A 27,489-nucleotide genomic window follows, 5' to 3' on the forward strand; every position below is an offset into this window, starting at 1 on the left:
TACCCGCTCTTCCGATCTAGGATCAACAGAAGCTAGCCCTTTGCAGCTTTCTTTCATACCATGACACCATGTCATACACTGACCTTCAATCATGAAACTACTGTTCTATTCCATAGTTCATTATGAAATCGATAAGTTTCGTCTCTTCATTGCACTTCTTTTTCAATAAACATAAACTCAACTAATATTCATGTTTTAGAAATAAATAGACAAAACTATAATCAATAAATTTTTTACATGATGTATAAACTGAAAAATCTCTTTATGGTAACGTTTCTACGAAGATGTAGGTAATACTTATCTCTACAGTAACGTCTGTAGGTTGGAGTGTGGACCAGACAATAAAATTTTTTACATAATTTTAAAAATTGTTTAAAAAAAAGACACATGTGAAATATAAAATATATTTACGTATATGTATATATTCATCAATATTGCTCGTTTCGTCCTAGTATGAGACTCCTCAGCGGTGAGCATCTGCGATCTCCCATGTGAGACTCTAACTCAGGACTTTCGGCCTCACGGATTGATTGAAGTTAGAAATTAACACTGTTGGATGCCAGCTTGTTGGTTTAGAGGTCAAGCGTTTATGCACGAGATCGAAGGTATTGGATTCACCAGCCATCTCTGCTTATAATGTATTACCAATTAAAATTTTATATCGAGACCTTGGAGATTGTGGAATTTCATAATTTACATCAACGATTGACCGTAGCTAGACAATTATTGAAAACTAGGAATCTCTGAATGGCTGTTCTGTTTGATCCCAACCCAGTGGTTTGAAGATTTAGAACCCACACTAATGACTGAATGTTTTTTACTTGGTTGATGGAGCAGTAGTTCGTAAATACATCTGAGAAGTTCTATACTATGAAGAGACTACTGCATAATGATTTCTAATTTTCAATGGCTTCCTAGTCACAATCAACTTATACATCAAACCACGAAATATTAAAAGTTTGACTGTGGATTTTATCGAGATTGTTTGAAACTGAAGTGGATTTTCTACACGAATTAAATACCAACTGAAAGACCAAAGAAAAATAAGAAGTACTGAACGGTTTGTTTTTGTTTTAGTATGAAACTCGTCAGCAGTACATTCGAAGACTTTAAATCCAACACTTTCAAGTCTAATGATGAAAATGTTTCCTCAGAATAGTGACTTGCCGAGGAGTCCTATACTTATTTACTTATTTCATTTAAACCCATAAATATTGGTACAAAGGGGCACCAGATATATATGCACCACACAGATCTCATTTGATTTGTGTGAAGGATGTGATACTGCCCAGGTGCCCAAACCGAAGCAGGCGGTTTCCTCAGGGGACCACACCTGGAGCCTCCGACCTAAAAATCTAATCCACAAGGTAGTGGAGCATTGTGAGTAGATGCAATCCCATGGTAGCCGGTGACCAACGATTGATTCATACACCATTTATTCCCTCAGGATACTGGAGCCCATGTGCACCGTTGGTTTTGCATGAGGGTTTTCCAACTCCCCTAGATAGACTCACTATGTCTACCAACCAGATTAAAGCATCGGACATTCACTTTTCATCTTCTCAATTTCGTAAACAACACCTTACACTAGGATGGAACAGTCGTCCAGTGTTTCCAAGTTTTCAATAGTTATCTAACACATTGATCCATTCATGATCTTAATCAAAACTTCAATAATCTTTACAAACTTACTTTGATCCGTAATTGTAATCAGAAAACATGAATTACCAGCTCTAGTTTGACATAATACATCACAATTGATTGTTTTATTCAATAGATCATTCTCTTTTGATTTCATAAGTAATTCATTAATATCAAATTTTAAATTTGTATAAGTATATGGATATGAATAAGCCAAATAACAAATATCATTAGAATAAGGAAATTCCTAAATAGAAATAGAATGAAATAGTTATGGGTTATAAACTCATGGTTACGAAATGCAATTAAGGAAACTAGTTATAGTATTTAAAAGACTGCTACTGTGGAGCAGTCGGCTGGCTAGCGAAATAACTCAGAGATTACGAAGATCAATTCGAACATCTTTCAACTCCGGTGAACTACGTTTAGTGTTTTGCACACGTCCAATGGTGACACTGAGGCTTAAAGATGAATGACCTAGAATGATCACCTCATTTTGTATTTATCAGTTCGACTGCTCCTGTGGAGTAAGTTATATATTGGTCGAAGTTCTAGGAATTTACATTTTTGTGGTCGTGAACACCTCCCAGCGTGGCTAAGTAAAGGTTTGGTGAAGAAAGTAAACACCTCGTTATTTGCTCATTTAGTACAAACTGGTCATAGTGCCAGTATAAACCAATCCTTTTCAATTATTTGTAGGGTCAGTAATTTTTTGCCAAAGTTTATCAGGCTTAAAGTTATTCAAATGGCGGAGGCAGTAGCCATCAGGATAAAGAAACCGGAGTTATGCGTACAGAAGAAATATCTCCAACACTTGCTCTTCCCTTGACCAACTACAAGGCCATTTGAGAAATAATAATCTCAGCTATTGGATGACCTAATTTGACTACTGTACTTACGACCTTTCGTAGTCAAATGTAATTATCTTTCTTATCTTTATTCACAAATCTTTGTATTATAATTATTATTATCAGAAGGGGTTTTATGGAGATTTCAGTATTTTCATAGTTAAAATCATGAGACAATTGAAACTAGACAACCATGGAAAACCTGGAAGCGCATCCACGATCCCGCCTTGCGAGATTCGAACCCACGACCTCTAGACCACTGTGCTGGTATCCAAAGCTGTTGATGTCTAACTTCAATTTCGTGGATTAGATGTCAACTCAGTAGTCCACAGGTTAAGAGTTTGCGCGTGAGACTGATAGGTCCTAGGTTGGAATCTCGAGAGGTGGGATCGTCGATGCGCAATTTTTTTCATTGTATCATAAACTAAACACACATTTCCAAATTTAAACTAACCATTTCCCATTCTAATTGATAATATTCACCATTTGTATCAAGTAAATGATTAGATAAATTCATTGTGTTACGTGTATATCTGAGAGAAATACAAAACGTAGGGACAGATCAGTGTATCGATTTAAAAAAAAAAAACAAAAATGATTAATTGTAAGCAAAGATAAATAGTGGCTAGCAGTGGAATCCAGGACGCGCGCTTCATCCTATTTGGGACTCATCAGCTGAATGTACCTGCATCTCAGAGTTGATGTTCATTCTGGGACTCAAACCCTGTACCTTTCGCTTCAAACGCCATCGTGTTATCCACTCAGCTACTGAGTCCTGAATTGATTTCGATTAGATAACTGTTTGGAAACTATAGACTAGTGGATAATAGTTCCATCCTTTGTATTGGACTATGGTAAACATGAAGATTAGTGGGGACAACCGAATGTATTTGACATGAAAATTACAGAATATCTCACTAAAATCTGACAACCATACAGTAAACAGTTATATTGTAAACTATCAATCGATTGTCTCAATCTTGACTGTTCCTTCTGCAAATATCAGTTCATCATTTCCGATTTTATTGTCCTTGCATTTTTATAACAATTGCGTTTCGTTCCCAATCTTTCTTTGTCGATCTTCAACTGAAATACATTTAATGCCCGACCACCATCATATACTACTTATGTGGATATAAGTAGACCACACCACAATAGTGGACGAAGTGCTTCCTGTTTTCTTCAGTTTTTGTAGACTTTCACAAATAATTCTCTAATACTTCAATCATAACATAATTCAGATAACCCTCGTCTTCTTATTGCATTATCGAAATTTATGAAAGGTGCTAATTGTTTTAAATAACAGTTCTAATTCATTATGAATATATTTAGACAATCAGTCAATGGTTCTGACTTCAGTAAACAAATTAGTTAAGACTTGAAATTGGTCAGTAAGTCAAATCGAATCGAGGTGAAGTGAGGCAAGGTAGAGGCTAGGCGAGGCGAAGCGAAGTAAGACAAAGTAAGGAGAGACGAAGCGAATAATTAACAAAGTCAAGATGTGACTCAAAAAGAATAAATAAATTGGTCTATCCGAAAGTTAGAATAAATTATGTGGGCTTGACATAGTACCAGCCAGTACACTAACTATACAAAAAATGAATGGTCATTTAATGTTTAGTTGAATCGTTTCTATATTAACAATCAGAAGTACTTACGATTATTTACAATATCAAAACTGGTTTGTAGCTCAATGAGATCCTGTAGTTTTCAGTATTCCAACTAAGAGGAAGTCCATATCAACTTAACCATATTTGTTTCATAGTGAGCGAGAACACCGGCGAGGATAACCAAAATTATGGAACATGTCAGTAGAATGTGAGAACCATACAGTAAACACTACATTTGCAAAATGTCAACCTATTGTCTCAGACTTTATTGTTCCTTCGTTTCTACACCAATCATTCTCTGTTCTCATTCTCTTTTCTTTGATCTTCTTAACCTTCTGCCTCTAGGCATTTCACTTTCTATTGATGATACATACTACTTATACCCGTCGACATCAGTAGCACACACTATTGTTTTAATGATTAGATTGTTTTATATGACATACAGAAGTTCAATTTACACATATCACTAGAAATAATACATATTCAATGTTTAAGCCAATACTAGGAAATAATAACTCTTCAGGAATACCTCTCAGAATTAATTACTTTTAGAAAACAAAAGTGGATAGGACACACATTGAAGAAATTACCGAACTGCATCCCAAGGCAAGCCCTCACATGGAATCCTGAATGCCAAAGTAGAAGAGAAAGACCAAAGAACACATTACACCAGGAAATGGAGACAAACATGAAAAGAATGAACAACAACTGGATAGAACAAGAAAGGAAGGTTCAAAACAGAGTGGGTTAGAGAATGGTGATCGGCGCCCTACTTTTTTTTGAAAAAGAACAATCGAATAAATAGATAAATATCATACTTACTTGATATTCCTTCCAACACGTATCCATTTCTTACCATTTTGTTGATAATTAATTTTGGAATACAATAAAGGTTGTAAACCTATTTGTGAGAAAAATAAATATTATCCAGTTATTTATGTCTCAGTATTCTATGAAACTAACTTTTGCTAAAAGAAGTCTTAGATAGGGGTCTTGTAGAGATTGTAATAATTATCAGAAGGGGTTTTGTGGAGATTTAGTATTTTCATAGTTGAAAGCGTGAGTCAATTGAAGCTAGACCACCATGGAAAACCTAGAAGCACTAGACGGCCGTTTCGTCCTATTATGGGACTCCTCAGCAGTGCGTATCCACAATCCCGCACTCGCGAGATTCGAACCCAGGACCTACCATTCTCGAGACATTAACACCGTTGGATGCCGGCTCAGTGATCTATCGGTTAAGGGCTCTGGCTCGAGACTAGTAGATCCTGGGTTCGAATTTCGCGAGTATGGGATCGTGAATGCGCACTACTGAGGAGTCCCACAATCGTAATAATTGTTAATAGTTTAATTCATAAGTCCATTCAAGCTAGATTTCATGGAAAACCTGGAAGCACTGATTTGTTGTGAGACAGTAGCTCATTGAAGACAATTGTGGATGGTGGTGCAATTTTTTGGATTAGTTGAAGTTAGACATTAACACCGTTGGATACCAACTCAATGGTCTAGAGTTTAAGTTTTCGTACGTGAGACTGATAGGTTTTGGGTTCGAGTCCCACAAGCACAATTGTGGATGAGTACTGCGTACTTACAAAGTAAGTAAGTAAGTAGGTAGGTAAAAGTCTGTACTGATGAATATCGTTCAGAAGAATGATGAAAGCTTCACGACTAAATCATCCAGCATAGAGAACAAAACTACATCAACTAACCTTGAGAGTATAAACTTGTTGATTTTGTAAAATTTATAATTAGAAATGTATAAATAAAACCAGGTAGAATATTTTGTATACGAAAAAAATACCATTGTACATGACGTTTTGTATATAGATCCGGTTTTAATAATAATTCATAATGAAATGGTCCTCTAAAGAAAATGGAAAGAGAAGAAAAGACGTTCTCTATAGTATCTAACGGTATTGTCTATTTATATGAAGATTATTAAGTTTTAAAGAAAGCAAGAACGAAAGTTAATACTTACTTACGCCTGTTACCCCTCATGGAGGAGCATAGGTCGCCCACCAGTATTCTCCACCCAACAGTGTCCTGGGCAATCCTTTCCAGTTCTTTCCAGTTACTGTTCATCCTTTTCATGCCTGTTTCCGATTCTCGACTCAGTGTGTTCATTGGCCTTCCTCTTCTCCGCTTCCCTTCAGCAGTCCAAATTAAAGCTTGCCTCGTGATGCAGTTTGTTAATTTCCTCAATGTATGTCCTATGCACTTCTAACTTCTTTTCTTAATTTCCTCGTCAACTGGAAACTGGTTTATCTTCTCCTATAAAAGGCTGTTGCTGATAGCATCCGGCCAGTAAATGTTGAGTATTTTGCGTAGACAATTATTTATAAATACTTGTGCCTTCTTGACGATGGATGTAGTAGTTCTCCACGTTTCAGCTCTATATAGTAGGACTGTCTTGGTGTTCCTATTGAAGATTCTCACTTTGAAGTTAGTTGATAGTTGGTTTGAGTTCTATATGTTCTTCAACTGTAGGAATGCGGATCTTGCTTAGTCAATCCTCGCCTTTACATTTGCATCAGATCCTCCTTGTTCACTGATGATGCTTCCCAGGTACGTAAAAAATTCCACCTCTTCCAGAGTTTCTCCATCAAGTGTGATTGGGTTGGCGTTCTCCATGTTGTATTTGAGAATCTTGCTTTTTCCCTTGTGTATGTTTAGGCCTATTGATATAGAGACTGCTGCTACATTTGTTCTCTTCATCCGCATTTGTTCGTGTGTATGGTATAGAAGGGCCAGATCACCTGAGAAGTCAAAATCGTCTAGTTGAATCCAACCCGTCCATTTTGTTCCGTGCTTCTCCTGAGATGTGAAGGTCTTCATAGTCCAGTCAACCACAAGAAGAAAGAGCAATAATATCCTCCTGTCCACACTGTCAAATGCCTTCTCTTAATCATAGAAGTTGATGTATAGTGACGAGTTCCATTCGACTGATTGTTCAACGATGATCCATAGTGTCACAATTCGGTTTGTGCATCCATAAGGATTCCAACTTTTTGATTTCTAAGCTGAACGTCTACTACATCTTACATCCGGTTCAGAAACACTCTATCGAAAACGTTACTCGGTACCGATAGTGGTGTGAAGTATCTATAACTGAGTTCCCACATTTGCTCAGAGCTCCGTTCTTTGGTGTCCTGATGAGGGATACTTCTCTTCAGTCTGTCGGCATTTGTTCATCCTCCCAAATCTTTCTGAATAGAACGTGAAACACTTGCAGTTACTTCTATGTCTGACTTCAGTGCTTCGGCTGATATTTTGTCAGGTCCTGCTGCTTTCACATTCTTGATTTGTCTGGTGGCCATCCTTGTTTTTTTGATCATTGGTGGAGTGACATCTATAGGGAGGTCTGTAGGTACCGCTTCAAGAGTTCCTCGAAATATTCTACCCATCTGTTCATTTGTTCTTGAATCTCAGTGATTGGCTTGCCTTCTTTGTCCTTCACTGGTCTCCCTGGTTTAAAATATCTCCCTGCTAGTTTCTTCATTGTGTCATATAGTTGTTTCATATTTCCTTCTCTTGAAACTTTTTCCGCTGTCATTGCTAGCTCCTCCACGTATTTCTTATTGTCGGCTCTAGTGCCCCTCTTCACTTACTTGTTTGCTTCTGTGTGCTGAGATTGTACTTTAACCTCCTCTGTTCTCGCTCGGCTGTTTTTATTTGATTTCTTCTTGGTTTTCCTTTCTTGAATCTTGTCCACTGTTTTCATAGAGATCCATTCCTTATGATGATGCTTCGTACGATCCTGGCACGTTTTGGTCATCTTACTGTTTAATTAAAGGTGTTTGTGGATATTTTGAAGGTCATATTCGTCAAATACTGATCTCATTTACGGTAACAGTTAAAACCAAGAAGCATTAAACAGTTGTTTCATATCAACATACGAATCCTTGACAAACATAATCCCTGATCCTGAAAGTGATCGAGTTCATACCCTTTAGGTCTCTCGACAATCTTTTAAACAATGAGATCATTGTATGTGTTCATTCGTACAATTCAAACTTCAATCTATTAGTTACGTAGCATGATGACCGTCCAATTCAGCTGGTGGCATTGTTTCACCCTCAATATATCCGAACTTCATCAGTCATCAGTATTTCAGAAACACCTTAAAATAAGTCACTGGTGAACTGACTATTATTATTTAGTTGAAATTCTGTTGTTCATTTTGACTTAATTTAACCCCTTAATTTACAAATGAAATCATATTTTAAGTATACAAAAACATCGTGAAATGAACTAAATTAATCATTTTATATAGTTGGAATCATGAGTCAATTGAAGCTAGACAACTATGGAAAACCGGGAAGCACTGGACGGCCATTTTGTCCTATTGTGGGACTCCTCAGTGGCAGTACGCATCCACTATCCCACTTTGCAAGATTCCAACCCAGGACTTATTAGTCTCGCGTGCGAGCGCTTAACTACTAGACCAAGTTTTCCATGATGGTCTAGCTTCAGTTGACTCATGATTTTAACTATATATTAGATTAAATTCAATTAGTATTGTTTGTTTGAATCTTCCCATCGATGTGTTGGGGCTGCAACTGGTCAGTCTCTAATTGGCATATGTGCATACTGTGCGTATTGCCTCGATATAGCCTTAATTCACAATCATGGTAAGAAAAGATGGATAGTGGCTAGTAGTGGAATCCAGTTTGACGCGCATTTCGTCCTATTTGGGACTCGTCATCTGGATGTACCTGCATCTCAGAGTTGATGTTCACTCTGAGACTCGAACCCAGTACCCTCGCTTCAAACGTCATCGCGTTATCCACTAAAATCTCCACAAAACCCCCTTCTAATAAATTAATCATTATCATATGTAGGCTAAATTTGATCAATATAACCTATTAAAAGTGTATCCAATCCATTCCATTATCCTTCTAACTGACCTTGTGCTGGTGGACGGCCTAAGCCCCCCTTCACAAGGGTATAACAGATGTAAGTAAGTATGTATGTATGTATAACTGACCTTGAAAATATTGAACACACATCACAGAGCTTACCCAACTACAAATGATCACAATGATTCAATGTCCCTTTATTGACCTGATGAAGTTTTTTTTTTACAAAATAAAAGATCATTTTGCCCTACTGCCAAAAAATAAACTGACCTGAAAGGTGAGTGAATCTAATCAGTCACCTTATAATCTTCAAAGTGTAATGTACTTTAAAGGTTCATTTTTCATAAAAAAAGAAAACCAATTTGTTTAGTCGATGTCAATAGTTTTAAAGAAAATTCAATAGTAAGGATCTTAATGATGTTCATTATGGTTTTAGCTGTTTCCATGGAAGTAATTCAGCATCACCAAACCAACCAACCAATTCTGAAGGTTAAAGGAAAAGAGGAAGACTCAAGAACACATTACACCGAGAAACGGAGACAGACATGAGAAGAATGAACAAAAATTGGATAGAACTAGAAAGGAAGGCCCAGGACTGAGTGGGTTGAAGAATGATGGTCGGCGGCCTATGTAGCAGCAGCCCCTGTATCAGTAGGCCTCAAAATACACGAAGGAAAAAGCAAGATTCTCAAATACGATACAGAGAACACCAACACAATCACACTTCATGGAAAAGCTCTCGAAGGTATGGGATGTTTTACGTACCTGGGAAGCATCATCGATGAACGTGGAAGATCTGATACAGATGTGAAGGCGAGAATTATAAAAGCAAGGATCGTATTCCTACAATTGAAGAACATATAGAACTCATAACAACTGTCAACCAATATCAAAGTCACAATCTTCAGTGCGAGCGTCAAGACAGCTAGTTCTGTTGTACAGTGTATGGTCTGGTTCCAAATAATTGTCCCATGGACTATACCATCATTCTTTCATGTCATCAACCCCCCACCCTATTAATCGAGTATCGTTTTAAAATCCCTCAAGAAGTATGTTTCCACTGTCTGGACAACCGACAAATCTCAACTGTTCTCACTCCCTAACAAAACTTGTAACTACCTTAAACAAGTCATTATTTTATTCTTTAATAAAATCATTATTGTCATTTTACTTACATTCGTCTAACTTGTCGTAGATTGCCTGATTCAAACCTCGATTCAAAAACTAAACATGGTGGTGTCCATTGTTGAACATTAGTTAATTCTTCAACGAATTGTTTTATATCCAACGAAGGTGATGTTGATGTACTCGAATCTCCTGATAAACAAGGACTACATTCTGAATCGAAAATAACTCGTATTCCTTTGAAATAAGGTTGCTTATTTCTTAGTTGCATAATCTCTTCAGTGTAATCAGGAATGATTGGTTTATTAACTGGAGAAATAAGAAAAAATGTTATTGAGTAAATGAATGAATGATAAACAGAATTATAGCTTGATTAAAAGCCAAAAGTAAGCACTTAGTTTTTGTGATAAGATGGTGGTTGGAGGTGGTCAACAAGAAACCATGGACCCGGATTTTGTGCTACTTGGCACTCGTTAGCAAGGTGTACCTGTAATCTTGAGGGAACTGGTGCTCCCTGACGGATTCTATCTTGTGTCACCAAGCTTCATAGTCAGAGACGTTACCACTGCGTTATTCGGGCCGCTACCGACCTCCTGTAGGACTGAGATGTAATCACAATTGATTGATCACTGGGTGGTGATCAATGTCATGCGTTTCAAGTCCTTCTTAGTGCTGATCGAATGCTATCAATCAAGTTGCAATGTGACCACTAGTCTAGGTGGCTCGACACTGCGTTCATTATGTTGAGATAAGATGGTAGTTGGAGGTGGTCAACTGGAAACCCTGAACCCGGGTTTCGTGCTACATGGCACTCGTCAGCAAGGTGTACCTGTAATCTTGAGGAAACTGGTGCTCCCTGATGGGCTTAACAAGCATGACATTGATCACCACCCAGTGATCAATCAATTGTGACTTAAATTTTGTATTGGTTGTTTGAGTTGTCCCGTTGCTTTTCAAGACTGCAATCGGACAGTCCCTGATAGGGATATGTGCATCCTGCGAGGATTGCCTTGGCATTGATTTAAATCAAAAGAATTATTAACAGAGATGGATAATGGCTGATAATGGAATCCAGAATAAGTGTTTTGACCTATTTGGGACTCATCGGCTGGATGCATCAGAATCCTAAAGTTGATGTTCACTCTGGGCATTTGAAGTGAATGGTATTGGGTTCGAGTCTCAGAGTGAAAATCAACTCTGGAATACAGCTACATCCATCTGACGAGTTCCAAATAGGATGAAACACATGTGCTAAATTCCATAGCTGGCCACTAACCATCTCTGCTTATAAGATAGTAATCTGTAAATCGGTCATAACATCGCTTAAAATTAGAACCTTAAGTTAGATGTATATAAGACTGGAAAGAAGAATTCTTACTGGACAAGTCGTAAGTCTTAATAACCCTATATTATCATATCAATCAAGCCATTGAGCCCCATTAAGAATAACAATGCATCAACCATTGAAGTCAAACTTATCTAGTTCTCAATGACACTAGAATCTCAGCATACTCTAAGAAACTCTGTGATGAACTAACAACTCTTATTATTTTTTCGGTTCATGTGATTTGACCGTCTGACTATAGAATCCACTAATGACGTTAGTCATTAAACCTATCAGATCAACGACTTTCGTTTAAACCAATGATACACTCCAACCAACACCAGATGACCTTGGCAGCTACCTCAAATAACGCGGCTTCCCTCTAGCCCCGTATTCAGTCAGAAGTCGAAATACAACCTCCAGATAATACTTTAACCATTATCTATCGCTATAACACAAATACTCATAGATTTGTATACGTAAATTATCAGACTATAGAACAACAAAACTAAGAAACCATAGTTTGTATACAACCATACCATAGTGTTAAGGAACAGAAAAGGAGGTAAGTAGACAATTAAAAATAACTCAGGGAAGGTAAAACATATAGGAATCTTCTGTAACATACCTCTAAGAGTTTTAACTCCTCTAATATCTGCTTCATTTTAAGAAAATCTCCATTTTATATAGTTAACATCATGAATTAATTGAAGCTAAACCACCGTGGAAAACCTGGAAGCACTGGACGGCCGTTTGGTTCTATTGTGGGACTCCTCAACAGTGCGCATTTGCGATCCTGCTGAGGAGTCCCATAATAGAATGAAACGGCCGTCAAGTGCTTCCAGGTTCTCCATTGTAGTCTAGCTTCAATTGACTCATGATCTCAACCATATAAAATTACTAAAATCTCCACAAAACCCCCTTCTGATAAAATCTCCATTTATCTAATCTTATTTTGAGGAAATACATTCATTTGACGACACTTTCATGACAAACTATAATCAGACTTTTCTGATGTTTCGTTCAAGAAATTAGTTTCAGCCAAATTCATAGTTGAACTTATTACATATGATAATAGTTCGTTACTAGTTCAGCTGTAGTTGTGAGGTACGCACGGTATGCACATATGGACAATAAGAGACTGACCAGTTGCAGTCCTAAATAACAATGGGAAGATTCAAACAAACGATACTAAGTGAGTTCAACCTCCACACCATTGCACAAGCAAGTGGCTATCAGGACACAGTAGTTGAGTGGATAACGCGATGGCATTTGAAGCAAACGGTACTGGGTTCGAGTTGTGGAGTGAACATCAACTCTGAGATGCAGGTACATTCAGTTGACGAGTCCCAAATAGGACGAAAAGTGCTTCCTGGATTTCACTGTTAGCTACTATCCATCTTTGCTTATAAAGTCCAGGGTTTGTCTATTTTCTTTATTGATGATCAGTTTCTATGAATACTAGTCAAAGTCACTCAAAATCGAAAACGCATACACAACATCAGTTCCCTGAAGATTGATTGTGAGCTTAGTCGACAAGTTGATATATGATAGTGACAATAAAATATGATTGGTTGTTAAGCGTGGACAAACAGGCAGTTTACCTACTGGCAATTAAATATATGATTTCTTTTCCTTTCACTCATTTCTAATCTGGACTCATTGAGGCCGACTACTAGTTTTTGCCTGGAATAAAGTATTATTTAGTATTAATTTGGTTCTCTATTCTGGATCACGAATCCCAGATCTGATATAATGTGACTAATCTCATTGTCTTATTAACGTATTATCTTAGTAAACTTGATAGGCAGAAAGTATTCTAACTCATTCGTTATATCGCAAGTGTTAACTAGGACAGAACTTAGGGACAAGATATCCTATCAACTATTTTCGACTATGTAACAATGATTAGTTTTATCGGAACGGGGTTTGTGGATATTTCAGTATTTTCATAGTTGAAAGCGTGAGTCAATTGAAGCTAGACCATCATGGAAAACCTGGAAGCACCGGACGGCCGTTTCGTCCCTATTGTGGGACTCCTCAGCAGTGCACTCAATGGTCTAATGGTTAAGCGCTCGTGTGCGAGACTGATAGGTCCTGGGTTTGAATCTCCCGAGGCGGGATCGTGGATGCGCACTACCACTGAGGAGTCTCACAATAGGACGAAACGGCCGTCCAGTGTTTCCAGGTTTTCCATGGTTGTCTAACTTCAATTGATTCATGATTTCAACTATGTAACAATGACTAGTTTTACAAAGTTGATCACCTGATCATCATCAATAATAAAAAATAGAATTCAAATCAAACTGATCTATTCTAATCACTCTTACCATTATAATCATCTTTTGAATTGTTTGTTTCTATATATAAATTATATAATGTTTGACATATAGGTCCATAATTATGTGGCCAAAATGGTCCATGTCTATCACGTACAACTGAATTCCAATCAATCAATGTAGGTAAGGTATATAATGAACCGTTCGATGTTTGATTAGTATTATTATGATTATTGATTTTATTAGAGGGATCATTTATAGTTTGATTGATAAATAGATTATTGATTTTAACATAATCTAATGGTTTCTTATTTGATTGATTAATTAAACGAAATTGTGTACCATCAGGTAATTTATGTTGTGATTGTATTGATGCTATTAGATAAGCTGCTCTAGTAGCACTAAAATAAAATAACTATATGGATTGAAAAATAAAAAGAGAAGGATTGAATATTGTGCAATCATTGAGATTGAACACATAAATATTGGTACAAAGAGGTATTGAATACATAGGCGCCAAACAAGTCACTTGATTTGTATGTGATCTGTGATAGTGCCTGGGTGCTCAAAGCGTAGCATGTAGTTTCCTTAGGGAGCCACACTCGGACCTTCGACCTAAAGGTCTAATCCACAAGGCAGTGGAGCGATGTAAGGAGATGCAGTCCCATGGTAGCCGGTGACCAGCATTCGGTTCATGCGCCATTTGTTCTTTCAGAATCCTGGAGCCATCCTATGGGCACAACTGGTTTGGAATCAGGGTTTTACAACTGCCCTAGGTAGACCTGATTAAAGCACCGGACATTCGCCTTTCGTCCTCTCAATATTATAAACAACAATTATGTTACGAGAAGGTAGTGAGTAGAAAGTCTCTGTCAGTGGCTGTATACACTTCGCCGTATCAGGGCATTTGGGGGCTTTAGACTACATGGAAATATTTGTTATTTTCAGTATAGGTGATGGTGAGACTATAATAAAAACAGTTTGAAGAATAAGGATTATGATTTACATTCGATAGTTGAGGTTAGGAAGTATTGCCCAGGACAGGATTGGATGGAGAATACTGGTGTGTGGCCTTTGATCTTCAATGAGGGGTAACAGGCGTAAGTAAGTAAGTAAGTTAAGGTTAGGAACTGGATTTATGGTTTTCATCACTAGCTAACATCAGCTTAAGTGCTAAAAGGCTATTTAGACAAAGTCCTGTTATCCTAAATTTCATTGGTTCGTCCATAAATTTATAGTCTCATCTAGGGGGTTTATGGAGATTGTTGAAAGCAATAGAGATCACGAATCAATTTAATTTTGGCATTTATTGAATACAAGGAAACACTGTACAGCCTTATCGTTCTAGTATACATTCGTTATCAGTCTATCCACCACAAATCGAACCCAGGGGGTTATGTTCCATTTTCTTAAAACAAAACTGACTATACTACCCTTCGGTTTGATGAAACGTTTATAGACGAAATGCCAGTAGGCAACAAATTGTTGATGAAAACCTTGAATTACACCCTTTGAAAAACATGATGGTGGCTATTCTGGAATACAAGTAACCGACTACCATCAACCGACTCTAAATATCTACCGAATTAGTAAGTTTTTATACTCGATATATAGTCAATACACTAACTAATGACTTTTGCCACTTAGAGAGATACATTTATTTCGGCTTCAAATGGATATTTCGCTTCATGAAGAAATAAATAAAGAAGGGGGTTTTGTGGAGATTTAGTATTTTCATAGTTGAAATCATGAGTCAATTGAAGCTAAACCACTAGGGAAAACCTGGAAGCACTGGACGGTCGTTTCCTCCTATTATGGGATTCCTCACCAGTGCGCATCCAAAATCTCGCCTCGAGAGATTCGAACTCAGGACCTACCAGTCTCGCGTCAGAGCACTTAACCGATAGATCACTTGGCTGGCCGGCATCCCATGGTGTTTATGTCTAACTCCAACCAATCCACGAAGTTGAGCAACCGTTCACCAATTGTCTTCAGTGAGTTCCTATATCACAACAGACGTGGTTTGAACTCCACTGGTCACTGCTTCTCACTAGAACTCCTGGATTTACTTCTCGAAGTCAGTCTCACAATAGGACGAAATGGTCGTCCAGTGCTTTCAGGTTTTCCCTGGTGGACTAGCTTCAATCGACTCACGCTTTCAACTATGAAAATAAATAAAGGTTAGAAAAGACATATCTTATTCTGTTTTTCTTATCTTCATTCTCTCATACTAAGTTCATATCATCTTAACTTAGTTACCATAAAGTGTCAATTCGTATGAATAGTCTTTAGCTTATATTCCTCACAACGACCACATTATCAAACGGTCAATAAACTATGCTATGTGATCATCTTTTTAGTTTCCTAAGAGAATCTTGTATGTTTTAACTGAATAAATATCAAATTCAATCATTCTAACAAATCATTTACAAATGTGGTATGTTCTACTAATGTACGACAGATATAAGTAGTATATATCACCAATCGAAATATCTAGTGGCAGAAGAAGGTTATGAAGGTTGAAGAAAAGAGAACGAGAACAAAGAATGATTAATGTGGAAACAAAAAAGAACAATGAAGTCTTAGACGACTGATTGACATTTTGCAAATGAGGTATTTACTATATAAATTCAATTAGTATTGTTTATTTGAATTTAAACTTCACCCCATTGCACAAGCAAGTGGTTATCAGGATTCAGTAGTTGAGTGGATAACGTGATGGCGTTTGAAGCGAACGGTACTGGATTCGAGTTCCAGAGTGAACATCAACTCTTAGTTGCAGGTACATTCAGCTGATAAGTCCCAAGTAGGATGAAACGCGCGTCCTGGATTCCACTGCTAGCCACTATCCATATTTGCTTACAATATTTACCATATAGTTCTCAGATTTTACTAAATTATTCTGTAATTTTGTATTCAATTACATATGATTGTCCCCACTTATGCTCTTGTTCATTATACAAGTAGTAAAGTTAAAATTCACTGAACTTCTCAAAAGTATCTGACCTACTCATTCATTCATTACTTACTTACTTACTTACGCCTGTTACCCTTCGTCAATGAGCATAGACCGCCCACCAGCATTCTCCATTCAACCCTGTCGTGGGCAATCCTTTCCAGTTCTTTCTACTTTACATTCATCCGTTTCATATCTGTTTCTATTTCCCGGCGTAATGTGTTCTTCGGCCTTCCTCTTTTTCTCTTCCCTTCAGGATCCCAAGTTAGGGATTGCCTCGTGATACAATTTGGTGATTTATTTAATGTATTTCCGATCCACTTCCAACGTCTTTTCTTAATTTCCTCGTCAACTGGAAGTTGGTTTGTTCTCTTCTACAGTAGGCTGTTGCTGATGATATCCGGTCAGTGAATATTGAGTATTCTGCATAGACAACTGTTTATAAATACTTGTACCTTCTTGACGATGGATGCAGTAGTTCTCCACGTTTCAGCTCCTTACAGTAGGACTGTCTTGATGTTATTAATGAAGATTCTCACTTTGAAGTAAGTTGATAGTTGTTTTGAGTTCCATATGTACTTCAATTGTAGGAATGCGGATCTTGCTTTGCCAATCCTCGCCTTTACATATGCATCCCATCCTCCTTGTTTATCAAGGTTCATACTGAGTTAATATTTATATCGCCTTACATTTACTTATCTTTTTTTTAAATCTCATCACCGTTCTAAACCCCCTACTATGTTAAATAATTTAATGAGTACTTTAATTATACTTTTAAAATTTCATTTCTTAAGTGAAAGTATAGAAGTACAATTTATTAAAATTAGTGTTGAATATCATAGAGACTAACATACTACACGGGTACCCACACCAAAACAGGTGATCTTCTTAAGCAGCGTCAACCGGAGCCTTTGACATGTAGGTCTAATCCACAAGGCAGTGGAGCAACGTAAGGAGATGGAGTCACATGGTGACCAGTCACCAACAATTGGTTCACACGGCTATTGTTTCCTCAGGATCCCGTAACCTATGAGAACCACTGATTTGGAATCAGGGTTTTCCAATCCCCCTAGGTTGATTCTCCATATCCACCAACCCAGTTAAAGCACTGAAGATTTGCTTTTTGTCCTCTCAATATTATAAACAACAATAATGCCAAAAGAAGGCAGTGAGTAGAAGTTCCCTATCAGTGGCTGTATACTTGTGGCCATGTGAGAGCATTTGGTGAGGGAGAGCTTACTCTCCACATCCTCGACCATACCAAGGCCGCTCTTCAGTGTCAAGCGCTTTTAGGTATCTGTCCATTCATATAGCATAAAGTTGTGGATAACTTCAGATACTTGTAATGAAATCTCATGCAGGACTCATCAACTAAATGAACGGAAAAATATCCTACAATACCCATGCACTGCACACTTTCACATCTACAGAGTATTCCCACACCATAGTTGATGTTATTTCGTGATGAAAACAATAATAATTCATTCATAAAGGTTTATCATTCATATTACAATTATTTAGCCAGTGTAGTTCTGTTACTTGATTTTTATTATAAATCGTATCATAACCATAAAACACCTTTAATTGGCTTAAAAGTCATTCAAGATAGTCCATATTGCTTTACTTTTGGTCCAGACGTAGACAACTCCGTAAATATTCACTTTGTTTATTAACTATTATGTAAATGTATATAAAATAGAAGGAATATGTCTAGTATTGGAATACAGAACTTGTGTCTTGCCTTATTTGAACCTCATCATCTAGATATACCTACATCTCACTGTTGTTTGTGTCCATTCAAGGATTCGAACCCAATACCTCCCACTTCAAAGATTAACACTTTAACTAGTTAGCTACTGATTCTCAGATAGTAACTTGACAATGTGACAATTCATACCATAATAAATCAAATTAAATATTATGTAAACTATTCTATCTGAATCAAATATTCCTGGAAGAATCATTAAAACTGTCAATCATTTAATATTAGTACTACATACTTGAACAAAACATAGTCATCCTGTTGTGATGGTCGGTATCTGAAATCTGATACTGATACACCGTATGCTACGTGTCACCCATTCCAACTTACCAACTGAGTGACCGGGAAAGTGTATTGGACTGAAGAATACAATGTGCAGATATATATATATATATATATATATATATATCATTCTCATCCTTAGAAAATTGATCCATTTTCTAGCGAATAAAGTTCAGTTATCAATAGGTCACTTCTGATTGTCATCAAGGGCGCGACATACATAACATTGACACCACCCAATGATCAATCAATTGTAAATACATTTGAGTCCTACAGGAGGTCAGTCACAGACACCTAGACTAGTAGGTACATTGCAACTAGGTCGATAGAATTCGATCTGTATTAAGAAGGACATAATACACATGACGATGATCACCACACCATCGTCCATTACTGGCTTTAGTGAGTTACTATCTCACAACAGACCTAGTTGAACTCCACTGGTCATGGCTTCTCACTAGAACTTCAGGAAATACTTCTTGAATCTAGTCACTAGTGAGCACATAATGATTATTATCAAAAAGATAGTTTTGTAGAGCTTTTAATAATTTTATAATTGAGTTCATGAGTCAATTAAAGCTAAACCACCATGAAAAACTCATAGGCATTAAATGACCGTTTCGTCTTAGTATGCGACTCTTCAGCAATGAACATCCATAATCCCACCCTATAAGATTCAAACCCAAGATTTATCAGTTGCATATGTAAATACTTAACCTCTAAACTATTTCCTCATATATTCAGCTAATAAAATTAATAAAATCTTTACAAAACAATCCCTTTTTCCATAAAAATACAAATTATATTCATTTCAATAGTTGAGTTCATAAGTCCCTTGAAGCTAGACCACCATGGAAAACCTGGAAGCACTAGATGCGCACTTTTAGTGTTTCCAGGTTTTCCATGATGGTCTAGCTTCATTTGATTCATGATCTCAATTATTAAAATTACTATAATATCCACAAAACCCCCTTCTGATATTAATCAACATATGCTCACTAGTGACTGGCTTCAAAATATATTTCCTGGAGTTCTAGTGAGAATCAGTAATCAGTGGAGTTCAGCCAGGTCTGCTGTGAGATAGTAGCTCACTGAAGACAATGGTGGATTTGTCGCTCAATTTCATGGATCCGTTAAAGATAGATATTAACACCATTGGGTACCAACTCAGTGGTTTAGAGGTTAAGCGTTTGCTCGCGAGACTGATATTGTAATGAACAAGAACACGACTGGGGACAACCGTATGTATACAGGCACAAATTACAGACTATCTCACTATATTCTGATAACCATACAGTAAACAGTGAATTTGCGAAATAACAATCAATTGTTTCAATCTTGACTGTTCCTTCTGCAAATATCAATCCATCTTCTCTGATTTCATTGTTCATGCATTTTCGTGCCGATTGCGCCTCATTTCTGTTCTTTCCTTATCGATCTTCTTCCAAAATATATTCTATGTCTGACCATCACCATATATTAATTATATGGATATAAATAGACCACACTACAATACTTCCTGGGTTCGAATCTTGCACTGCTACTGAGGAGTCGCTCAATTTCATGGATCGGTTAAAGTTAGACATGAACACCGTTGGATGCCGTCTCACGCACATGCGAGACCGACAGATCCTGGGTTCAAAATTTCTCAAAGTGGGATCATAGATACACACTTCCAATGCTCCGACGTTTATCCATCCTGATCTAACCTCAATTAACTCATAATCTCTACAAAACAAAACCCCCCTCTTTCTTATATATAAATAAATCTTACTTGTTTTTCATTATCAGTTAATCGTCCAAATTTTTCCATAATCATTTGACGTGTTAATAGATTATTATTATTATTCTTTATTGATTTCTTTCTTTTATTGATTGTTGATAATTTATTTTCATAGAATTTATTATAATACTTATATACTACTTGTAAATCTTCTTCAGTGATATAATGTTGTCTTAATTCATAATATTGATTTATATGATCCATTATATTATTATTATTATTATTATTATTATTATTAATAGTTTGATCCAGATCATAATCATAATCAATATTCCAATTGAATGTAAATTCATCATTTAGTAATGGATCATGTTCAGTATACTCCATACTACTAGCAGTAGTAGTATTATCAGTAGTATTAGTAGTAGTATAAGTAGTTTGATTAAAAATGGGTGGTTTTAAATTTATGATGGTATTTTTATAATTATGAAATTTATTTATTATATATTGGGAATAAGTAGTATTATTGGATAATGAATGATTATTATGAGTATTAGTAGTAGTATTGAATGGTTTATTAGAGACATGATGATGATTTGGTAAATAGTTTTTAGTCAAACTATTATTTAAGTGGTATAATGAAGATGGATTTGTATCAGTAGTATCCTTTGAAGAAACAAAAGAAAAAAGAAATTCATTGAAATGAATCATAACAATGATGAGACTAAAAATTTATGGATGAACTAATCAGATATATAAGATAATGAGTCTTGAATTTTAGACGGGAAATTCATTCATCTATTTGGTTAAATAAAGTTTTGGTATTATACCTGTTATATCCTAGTGAAGACTAAAGTACTGGTAAATTCCAGGACCTATGAATGGACGATTATTCTATATATATTCTTATGGTTTAACTATTGAGTATTGAGCCTCTGCCAGGGAAGTCCTACCACTGCCTTCTCACACCAGGGGTGTTGTTCACAAAAGTGAGAGGACGAAAAGCGAATGTTCGACGCTTTAACCGGGTGGTGGACACGGAAAGTTCATCTAGAGAAGTTGTAAAACCCTGATTCCAAACCAATTGTGCACATGGACTCCGGTATCCTGATGGAACGAATGGCGTATGAATCAATCGTTGGTCACCGACTATCATGTGACTGCATCTCCTCACGATGCTCCACTACCTTGTGGATCAGATCTTTAGGTCAAAGGCTACGGGTGTGGCCCTTTTAAAAAAACCACCTGCTTCAGTTTGGGCACCTGAGCACAATCACAGCCCTCACACAAATCAAATGAGATTTGTGTGGCGCATATGTATCTGGTACCCCCTTGTACTAATATTTATGTGTCTAAATAAATAAATTGAGTAATTAAAGATGAATAGTGGATAGCAGTGAATAGCAGTGGAATCCAGTTGGACGCGCGCCACTTCTTCCTATTTGGGATTCGTCAACTGGATGTACCTGAATCTCTCAGGGTTGATGTTCACCCTGGGACTCGAATCCAGGACCTTTCGCTTCAAACGCCATCGCGTTATCCACTTGGACGAAACGCGCGTCCTGGATTCCACTGCTAGCCACTATCAATCTTTGCTTATAACGCTTGTGAATTAAAGGCCACATCAATGCAATACTCACAGTATGCAAATATGCCTGTTATGTCATAGTAAAGATAGATGTACAGGCAACTCCCAGGACCTATTAATGGACGATTATTCTATATATATATTCTTATGGTATAACTATTCAGTAACTAGATTGTGTACATCTATATTCATCTTATTATAAGCTTCATTTTGACCTATAGATTATTATCATACGATTTACTATTCCTAAATTATATTCAACTTATTGACTATTTTCATAGTTGAAATCATGAGTCAGTTGTAGCTAGACCATCATGGAAAACCTTGAAGCACTGGACGACCGTTTCGTCCTATTATGGGACTCCTTCGCAGCGCGCATCCACGATCCCGCCTCGCGAGATTCGAACTCAGAACCTATCAGTCTCGCGCCAGAGCGCCTAACCGATACACCACTGAGCCGGCATCTAACGGTGAAAGGTTGCTCAGATTTCGTGAATTGGTTGAAGTTAAAAATTAACACCGTTGGATACCAGCCGGCTGAGTGATCTATCGGTCAAGTGCTCTAGGGCGAGACTGGTAGGTCCTGGGTTCGGATCTTGCGAGTGTGGGATCGTTGATTCGCACTGCCACTGAGGAGTCTCACAATAGGATAAAATGGCCGTCTAATACTTCCAGCTTTTCGATGGTTGTCTAGCTTCAATTGACTCATGAATTCAACTATGAAAATACTGAAATCTCCACAAAACCCCTCCTGATTTATTGATTATTGTTTCCTATGTTCACAGTCACAGTTGGCTTGATCTTGTACAAATATTATTTTCTATTTAATGGTGTGATGCGGTCTGTCCGTCTGGTATATAAACCGAGTATACTTGAAATCTTATTTATCTTTTTTATTATTAGAAGAGGATTTTGTAGAGATTTCAGTCATTTAATAATTGACTTTATGAGTCAATTAAAGATAGAAGACTAGGGAAAACTTGGAAGCATTGGATGGCAATTTCGTCCTAGTATGTGACTCCTCAACAGTGCGCATCCAAGGTCGTGCTTTCAGGACTCGAACCAAGAACTTATCAGTCACGCGCGCGAACGCTTAACATCTAGACCAGTGAGCCGGTATCCAATGGTGTTAATGTCTAACTTCAACCAATCCAAGAAATTGCGCCAACGTCCACCATTGTCTTCAATGAGTTACTATCTCACAACAGACCTAGTTGAACTCCACTGGTCTTTGCTTCTCACTAAAACTCCAAGACATACCTCTTAAAACTATTCACTGGTGATCTCGCGAATCGGATCATGGATGCGCATTATTGTGGAGCTCCATACTAGGACCAAACGGTCGTCTAATTACTTTTATGTCTTCCATAGTAGTCTAGCTTCAATTAACTTATGAATTCAACTATTAAATTATCATTTTCTTGAAAAAAAGGGTTTTTAATTTGTTTTGGGAGATCTTGAAAGTTTCTCACAATAGACGTGAATAGCTTAGGAAACATTAAGAAGCATTTTATCCAATCAGCATTTGAATAGATGTTTGCTAGAAACATCAGGAAACTGAAAGGTCACATGTAGAGTTTCTGATTTTCTGATTACTACACTACTACTATGTTTAGTAGCATTCCAGAATTTTCAGGAAAACCTAAGAACTTCTAAAATACTATAAAAACCCTATATATTCTATACATACATGAACCTTTGGAGTAAAGTGCTCCCCGCATATTTTACGCCTTTTCTCTCATGTCCAGGTTGCTGTGTAGATTTAGCTTGGGCGTTACGAAACTAGCTTAGGATCCGAGTATAACGTTCAATTAGCAAAACTTATCAAATATACAATTAACTTCAAACGTATTAACCCATTCACTTACTTCATTCATAATATCCATTTCATTAAAGAAAGAAGTTTGATCATCATCATCATAGTTACTATTTTTAGTAACCAGTAAACAGTTCAACTCTTTTCTTTCATTTTTTAATAATCCAATTTTATTATTATTATTATTGTTCCATAGTACATTTTGGTTCTTCATATTTATATTAGATGTTTTATACCATTTTAAATTTTGATAATATGATTCAGGATGCATACGTAAATCTATGCAATTTATTTTAGTTATATTATTTAAACTACTTATAAATGATTCAGTAGTATTAGTTATACCTAAATTTATTAAATCATTCATTTGTATTGCAAGTTTTTTTTTCTCTTCTTCAATTTTTAAACGTTTTTGTATTTCATATTGAAATTCATTTAAACGTCTACGTATGATACGTTCACGTGGTGGAGTATGAACAGCTTGACGTACTTTTTGATATAATTCATGTTCAAGTTTTATACGTAAATCATGATTAGATTGAATTGGATTGTACTTTGAATCTAAATATGAATGAAGAAAACAAAAACAAACAAAAAGGAAAGCATTTTGTTGAGTTACACTAAGAATTGAATATCAAGAAGTAATGGATAACCTTATAAGCGAAGATGGATTGTGGCTAGCAATGGAATCCAGTTGAACAAGCGTTTCGTCCTATTTCGAACTCGTCAACTGGATGTGCCTCCATCTCACAGTTGATGTTTACTCCACTACTCGAACCCAGCACCTTTCGATTTAACCACCATCGCGTTTAGCCACTTGCTTGTGCAATGTGGTGAAGTTTGAATTCACTTAGTATCGTTTGTTTGAATCTTCCCATTGATGTTTAGGACTGCAATTGACCAATCTCTTATTGGCGTATGTGCATAACCTTTCTTTGGTTTTAGAATATAGAATTACACAAGCTGATATTGTTGATCATACTAGAAAAAGGAATTCAGAATCTTTAGATCTTGGTAACAAACTTTTAGTAATTGGACTACTAGATTATTATTCAATGGTCTTCGTTATACTCAATAATGTGAAACTATCATTAACAAGGATTGATCCCCATTGGATTCCTATAGTTGTTCAATTAAGATCAGTCTGTAATATAAACTGTAAAATTGAACAACAGTCACAACACCCCACTATAAGATTTCGGAATTCCCTGATAATTTACAGTTGTTTGGCATCTTTCGAAAGAAAGCAATTAAGTCTATGAACTTTAAGGATAGACTCACTGTTGTCCACTATTGTAGTCAACGAGAACACAAGCGGAGATATCCAAATGTATTTAAACACAAAATTACAGAACACCTTAGTAAAATCTGAGAATCATACAGTAAGTACTTCATTTGCAAAACGTCAACCAATTGTCTCAGACCTGATTGTTCTTTCGTTTCCACACCAATCGTTATCTGTTTTCCTTGTCTTTTCTTCGATCTTCTTAATCTTCTGTAGCCAAACATTTCACTTTCAATCGAAGATACATACTACCTATATCTGTTGACATCAGTAGCACACAACACACTATCAATTATATGTATAAACGTAACGAAGTTTATTGACCGACTATTAATTGAATTTGATACATGAACTTAAAAGAAGTAAGATTACCCACAATAATATCATGTCACCATGTTACTAGTTGCAATGAACCCGATGAAAGAGAATTGAAAATAAGAAGACTAATGTGAGGATGGTCCATAGGTGAAGTTGAGGAAACTCTAAGAAGCCCATAAGGAGCCGGACATATTCCATCCAATCAGCTTTTGGAAAAATATTCTAGAATCATAACGTGTAGCTTCCCTATTGGACAATACTGATAATTCCCTGTGTGAGGATTGGATAACTATAATGATGATTTCGTTCTTACTAATAACTATAAATACCTGACAGTTTTGTACCATAATCGACACTGTTTGGAATAACATTCTTTCTACTTTTCTTCTGTCTTCTGATTTGTAACTTGGGAAGGTTCTAGCGTTCGAGTGCTCAAGTATTACACGACAGATTAAGAATCTAAGTTCGAGATTTAACAACTAAGAATGTAAGAGTCTTGAGTTTTCATTTCATTCCAGATTTCTAATTCCTTATGGATGATGTAGGATCTAAGTACTAACCATTCTTATGATTTATTTGTTTAGATTGATTTCATTTGACAAAATCAAGATAATATGAAGAAATTTGAGATGAATAAAGTTTGGAATAATCTTTCTGTCAGACTTGAGACTTAAAGTTATGAGTAAACAATAGTTCGAGGTTGAAGTATTATGTCCTTTGATCGAGATCATCTTCATTAAAAAGTGACAACTATTAATAAACCGAAACCGAAAGCCCTGGGTTCGAATCCATAGATCGTGGATACACACTACTGAGCAGTCCCAAACTAGGACGAAACAGCTGTTCAATACTTCCAGGTTTTCAATGGCGGTCAAACATCAATCACTTCATGATCTCAATCAAAAACTTAATAATCTCTACAACTCCATACTGATAATAAAAGAATAGTCAAACACTATACAGTTGTTTTGTTTCAGTTTGTAATTCTTTATCAATTTCAATCTTCGAAAACCAATTCAGATGAAATTGAACTCATCACCATGAGATCATTTAATGAACATAATATCTTTTAAACCATCAAATTATGATACAATAGTTCATTCATATATTCAACTGCAGTTAAATCATGTTTTCAGAAGGGTTTTTGTGGAGATTTAGTATTTGCATAGTTGAAAGCATGAGTTAATTGAAGCTAGACCGCCAAGAAAAACCTGGAAGAACTGGAAGGCCGTTTCGTCCTATTGTGGGACCCCTCAGAAGTGGAGTATTTAAATTTATTCATAATGAAAGCTTCACAATACCAAACCATCTAACTCAAAGAACGAAACCCCCCCCCTAGGATATCGAAAATGAGCTAAATAAAACCCCATCTTTTTCACCATCTTCATATAATTGTTTACCTTGTTCTTGATTCTGTTGTAATTTAGGCCTACTTTTTTGAATTTTTCCCATATATTTATGAGGATATTGATATAATACATGTAAATGATGTGATCCATCAAAATAATAATCACTACAAGATGTAGATGAAGTTGATGACGATGATGATGATGACGTTGTTGATGTTGTCGTCGTCGTCAACGTCGTTTCTGTTGTCTCCGTCATCTTCATATTCTTTATTACTGAACATAAATCTGTTTGATTAATCCATGATAATTCCGAGATCATTGAAGGTAATTGTATATCATCTACACATAATGATACATTCTGAATTGGGTTATTCATTAGTTATGAACAAGATTCGGTTGTTTATTTTATTTATACGACTAGTAAATAAAGAGTTTATCATTCATTCGTAGGTACTTAATATGGATTAAGTACTTAGAGTAAGGACAATCAAAAATTTTCAATGAATGAAATTCATTCAGAACTTTTTAATGGTTAATTTATTTTGGCGAGACTATAATTTATGAACGAGCCAATCAGAAGCGTTTGAAGTATTTCAAGGTCATGGCGCCGATTTCAGTATCTGATGATCATATACGATCAGTTCACAGAGAATTATAGAGAAGACTTGATAATTAAGCGGTTAAAACAAATGAGATTACTAAGAAGTTCCTGTATTTGTAATTG

General features: G+C 36.3%; 1 protein-coding gene across 1 annotated transcript in view; it reads right to left on the bottom strand.

Moving 5' to 3' along the window:
- Positions 1 to 26,868, bottom strand: part of Smp_127610 (Mername-AA213 putative peptidase (M14 family)) — a gene marked incomplete at both ends in the record, with an annotated part of 59,177 nt that extends 32,309 nt beyond the window's left edge. The window contains 12 exons of the mRNA XM_018793532.1: positions 60 to 83; positions 1,693 to 1,888; positions 2,944 to 3,022; positions 4,922 to 5,000; positions 5,809 to 5,963; positions 10,134 to 10,392; positions 13,738 to 14,101; positions 20,461 to 20,547; positions 20,995 to 21,075; positions 23,866 to 23,923; positions 24,050 to 24,374; positions 26,817 to 26,868. Of these exons, the coding sequence (XP_018647138.1) occupies positions 60 to 83; positions 1,693 to 1,888; positions 2,944 to 3,022; positions 4,922 to 5,000; positions 5,809 to 5,963; positions 10,134 to 10,392; positions 13,738 to 14,101; positions 20,461 to 20,547; positions 20,995 to 21,075; positions 23,866 to 23,923; positions 24,050 to 24,374; positions 26,817 to 26,868 (1,759 nt within the window). The remainder of the gene's footprint in view (positions 1 to 59; positions 84 to 1,692; positions 1,889 to 2,943; positions 3,023 to 4,921; positions 5,001 to 5,808; positions 5,964 to 10,133; positions 10,393 to 13,737; positions 14,102 to 20,460; positions 20,548 to 20,994; positions 21,076 to 23,865; positions 23,924 to 24,049; positions 24,375 to 26,816) is intronic.
- Between the last annotated feature and the right edge of the window lie 621 nt (positions 26,869 to 27,489).

Source organism: Schistosoma mansoni (assembly GCF_000237925.1).
Source record: "Schistosoma mansoni, WGS project CABG00000000 data, supercontig 0201, strain Puerto Rico, whole genome shotgun sequence".
NCBI classification, from domain to species: domain Eukaryota; kingdom Metazoa; phylum Platyhelminthes; class Trematoda; order Strigeidida; family Schistosomatidae; genus Schistosoma; species Schistosoma mansoni.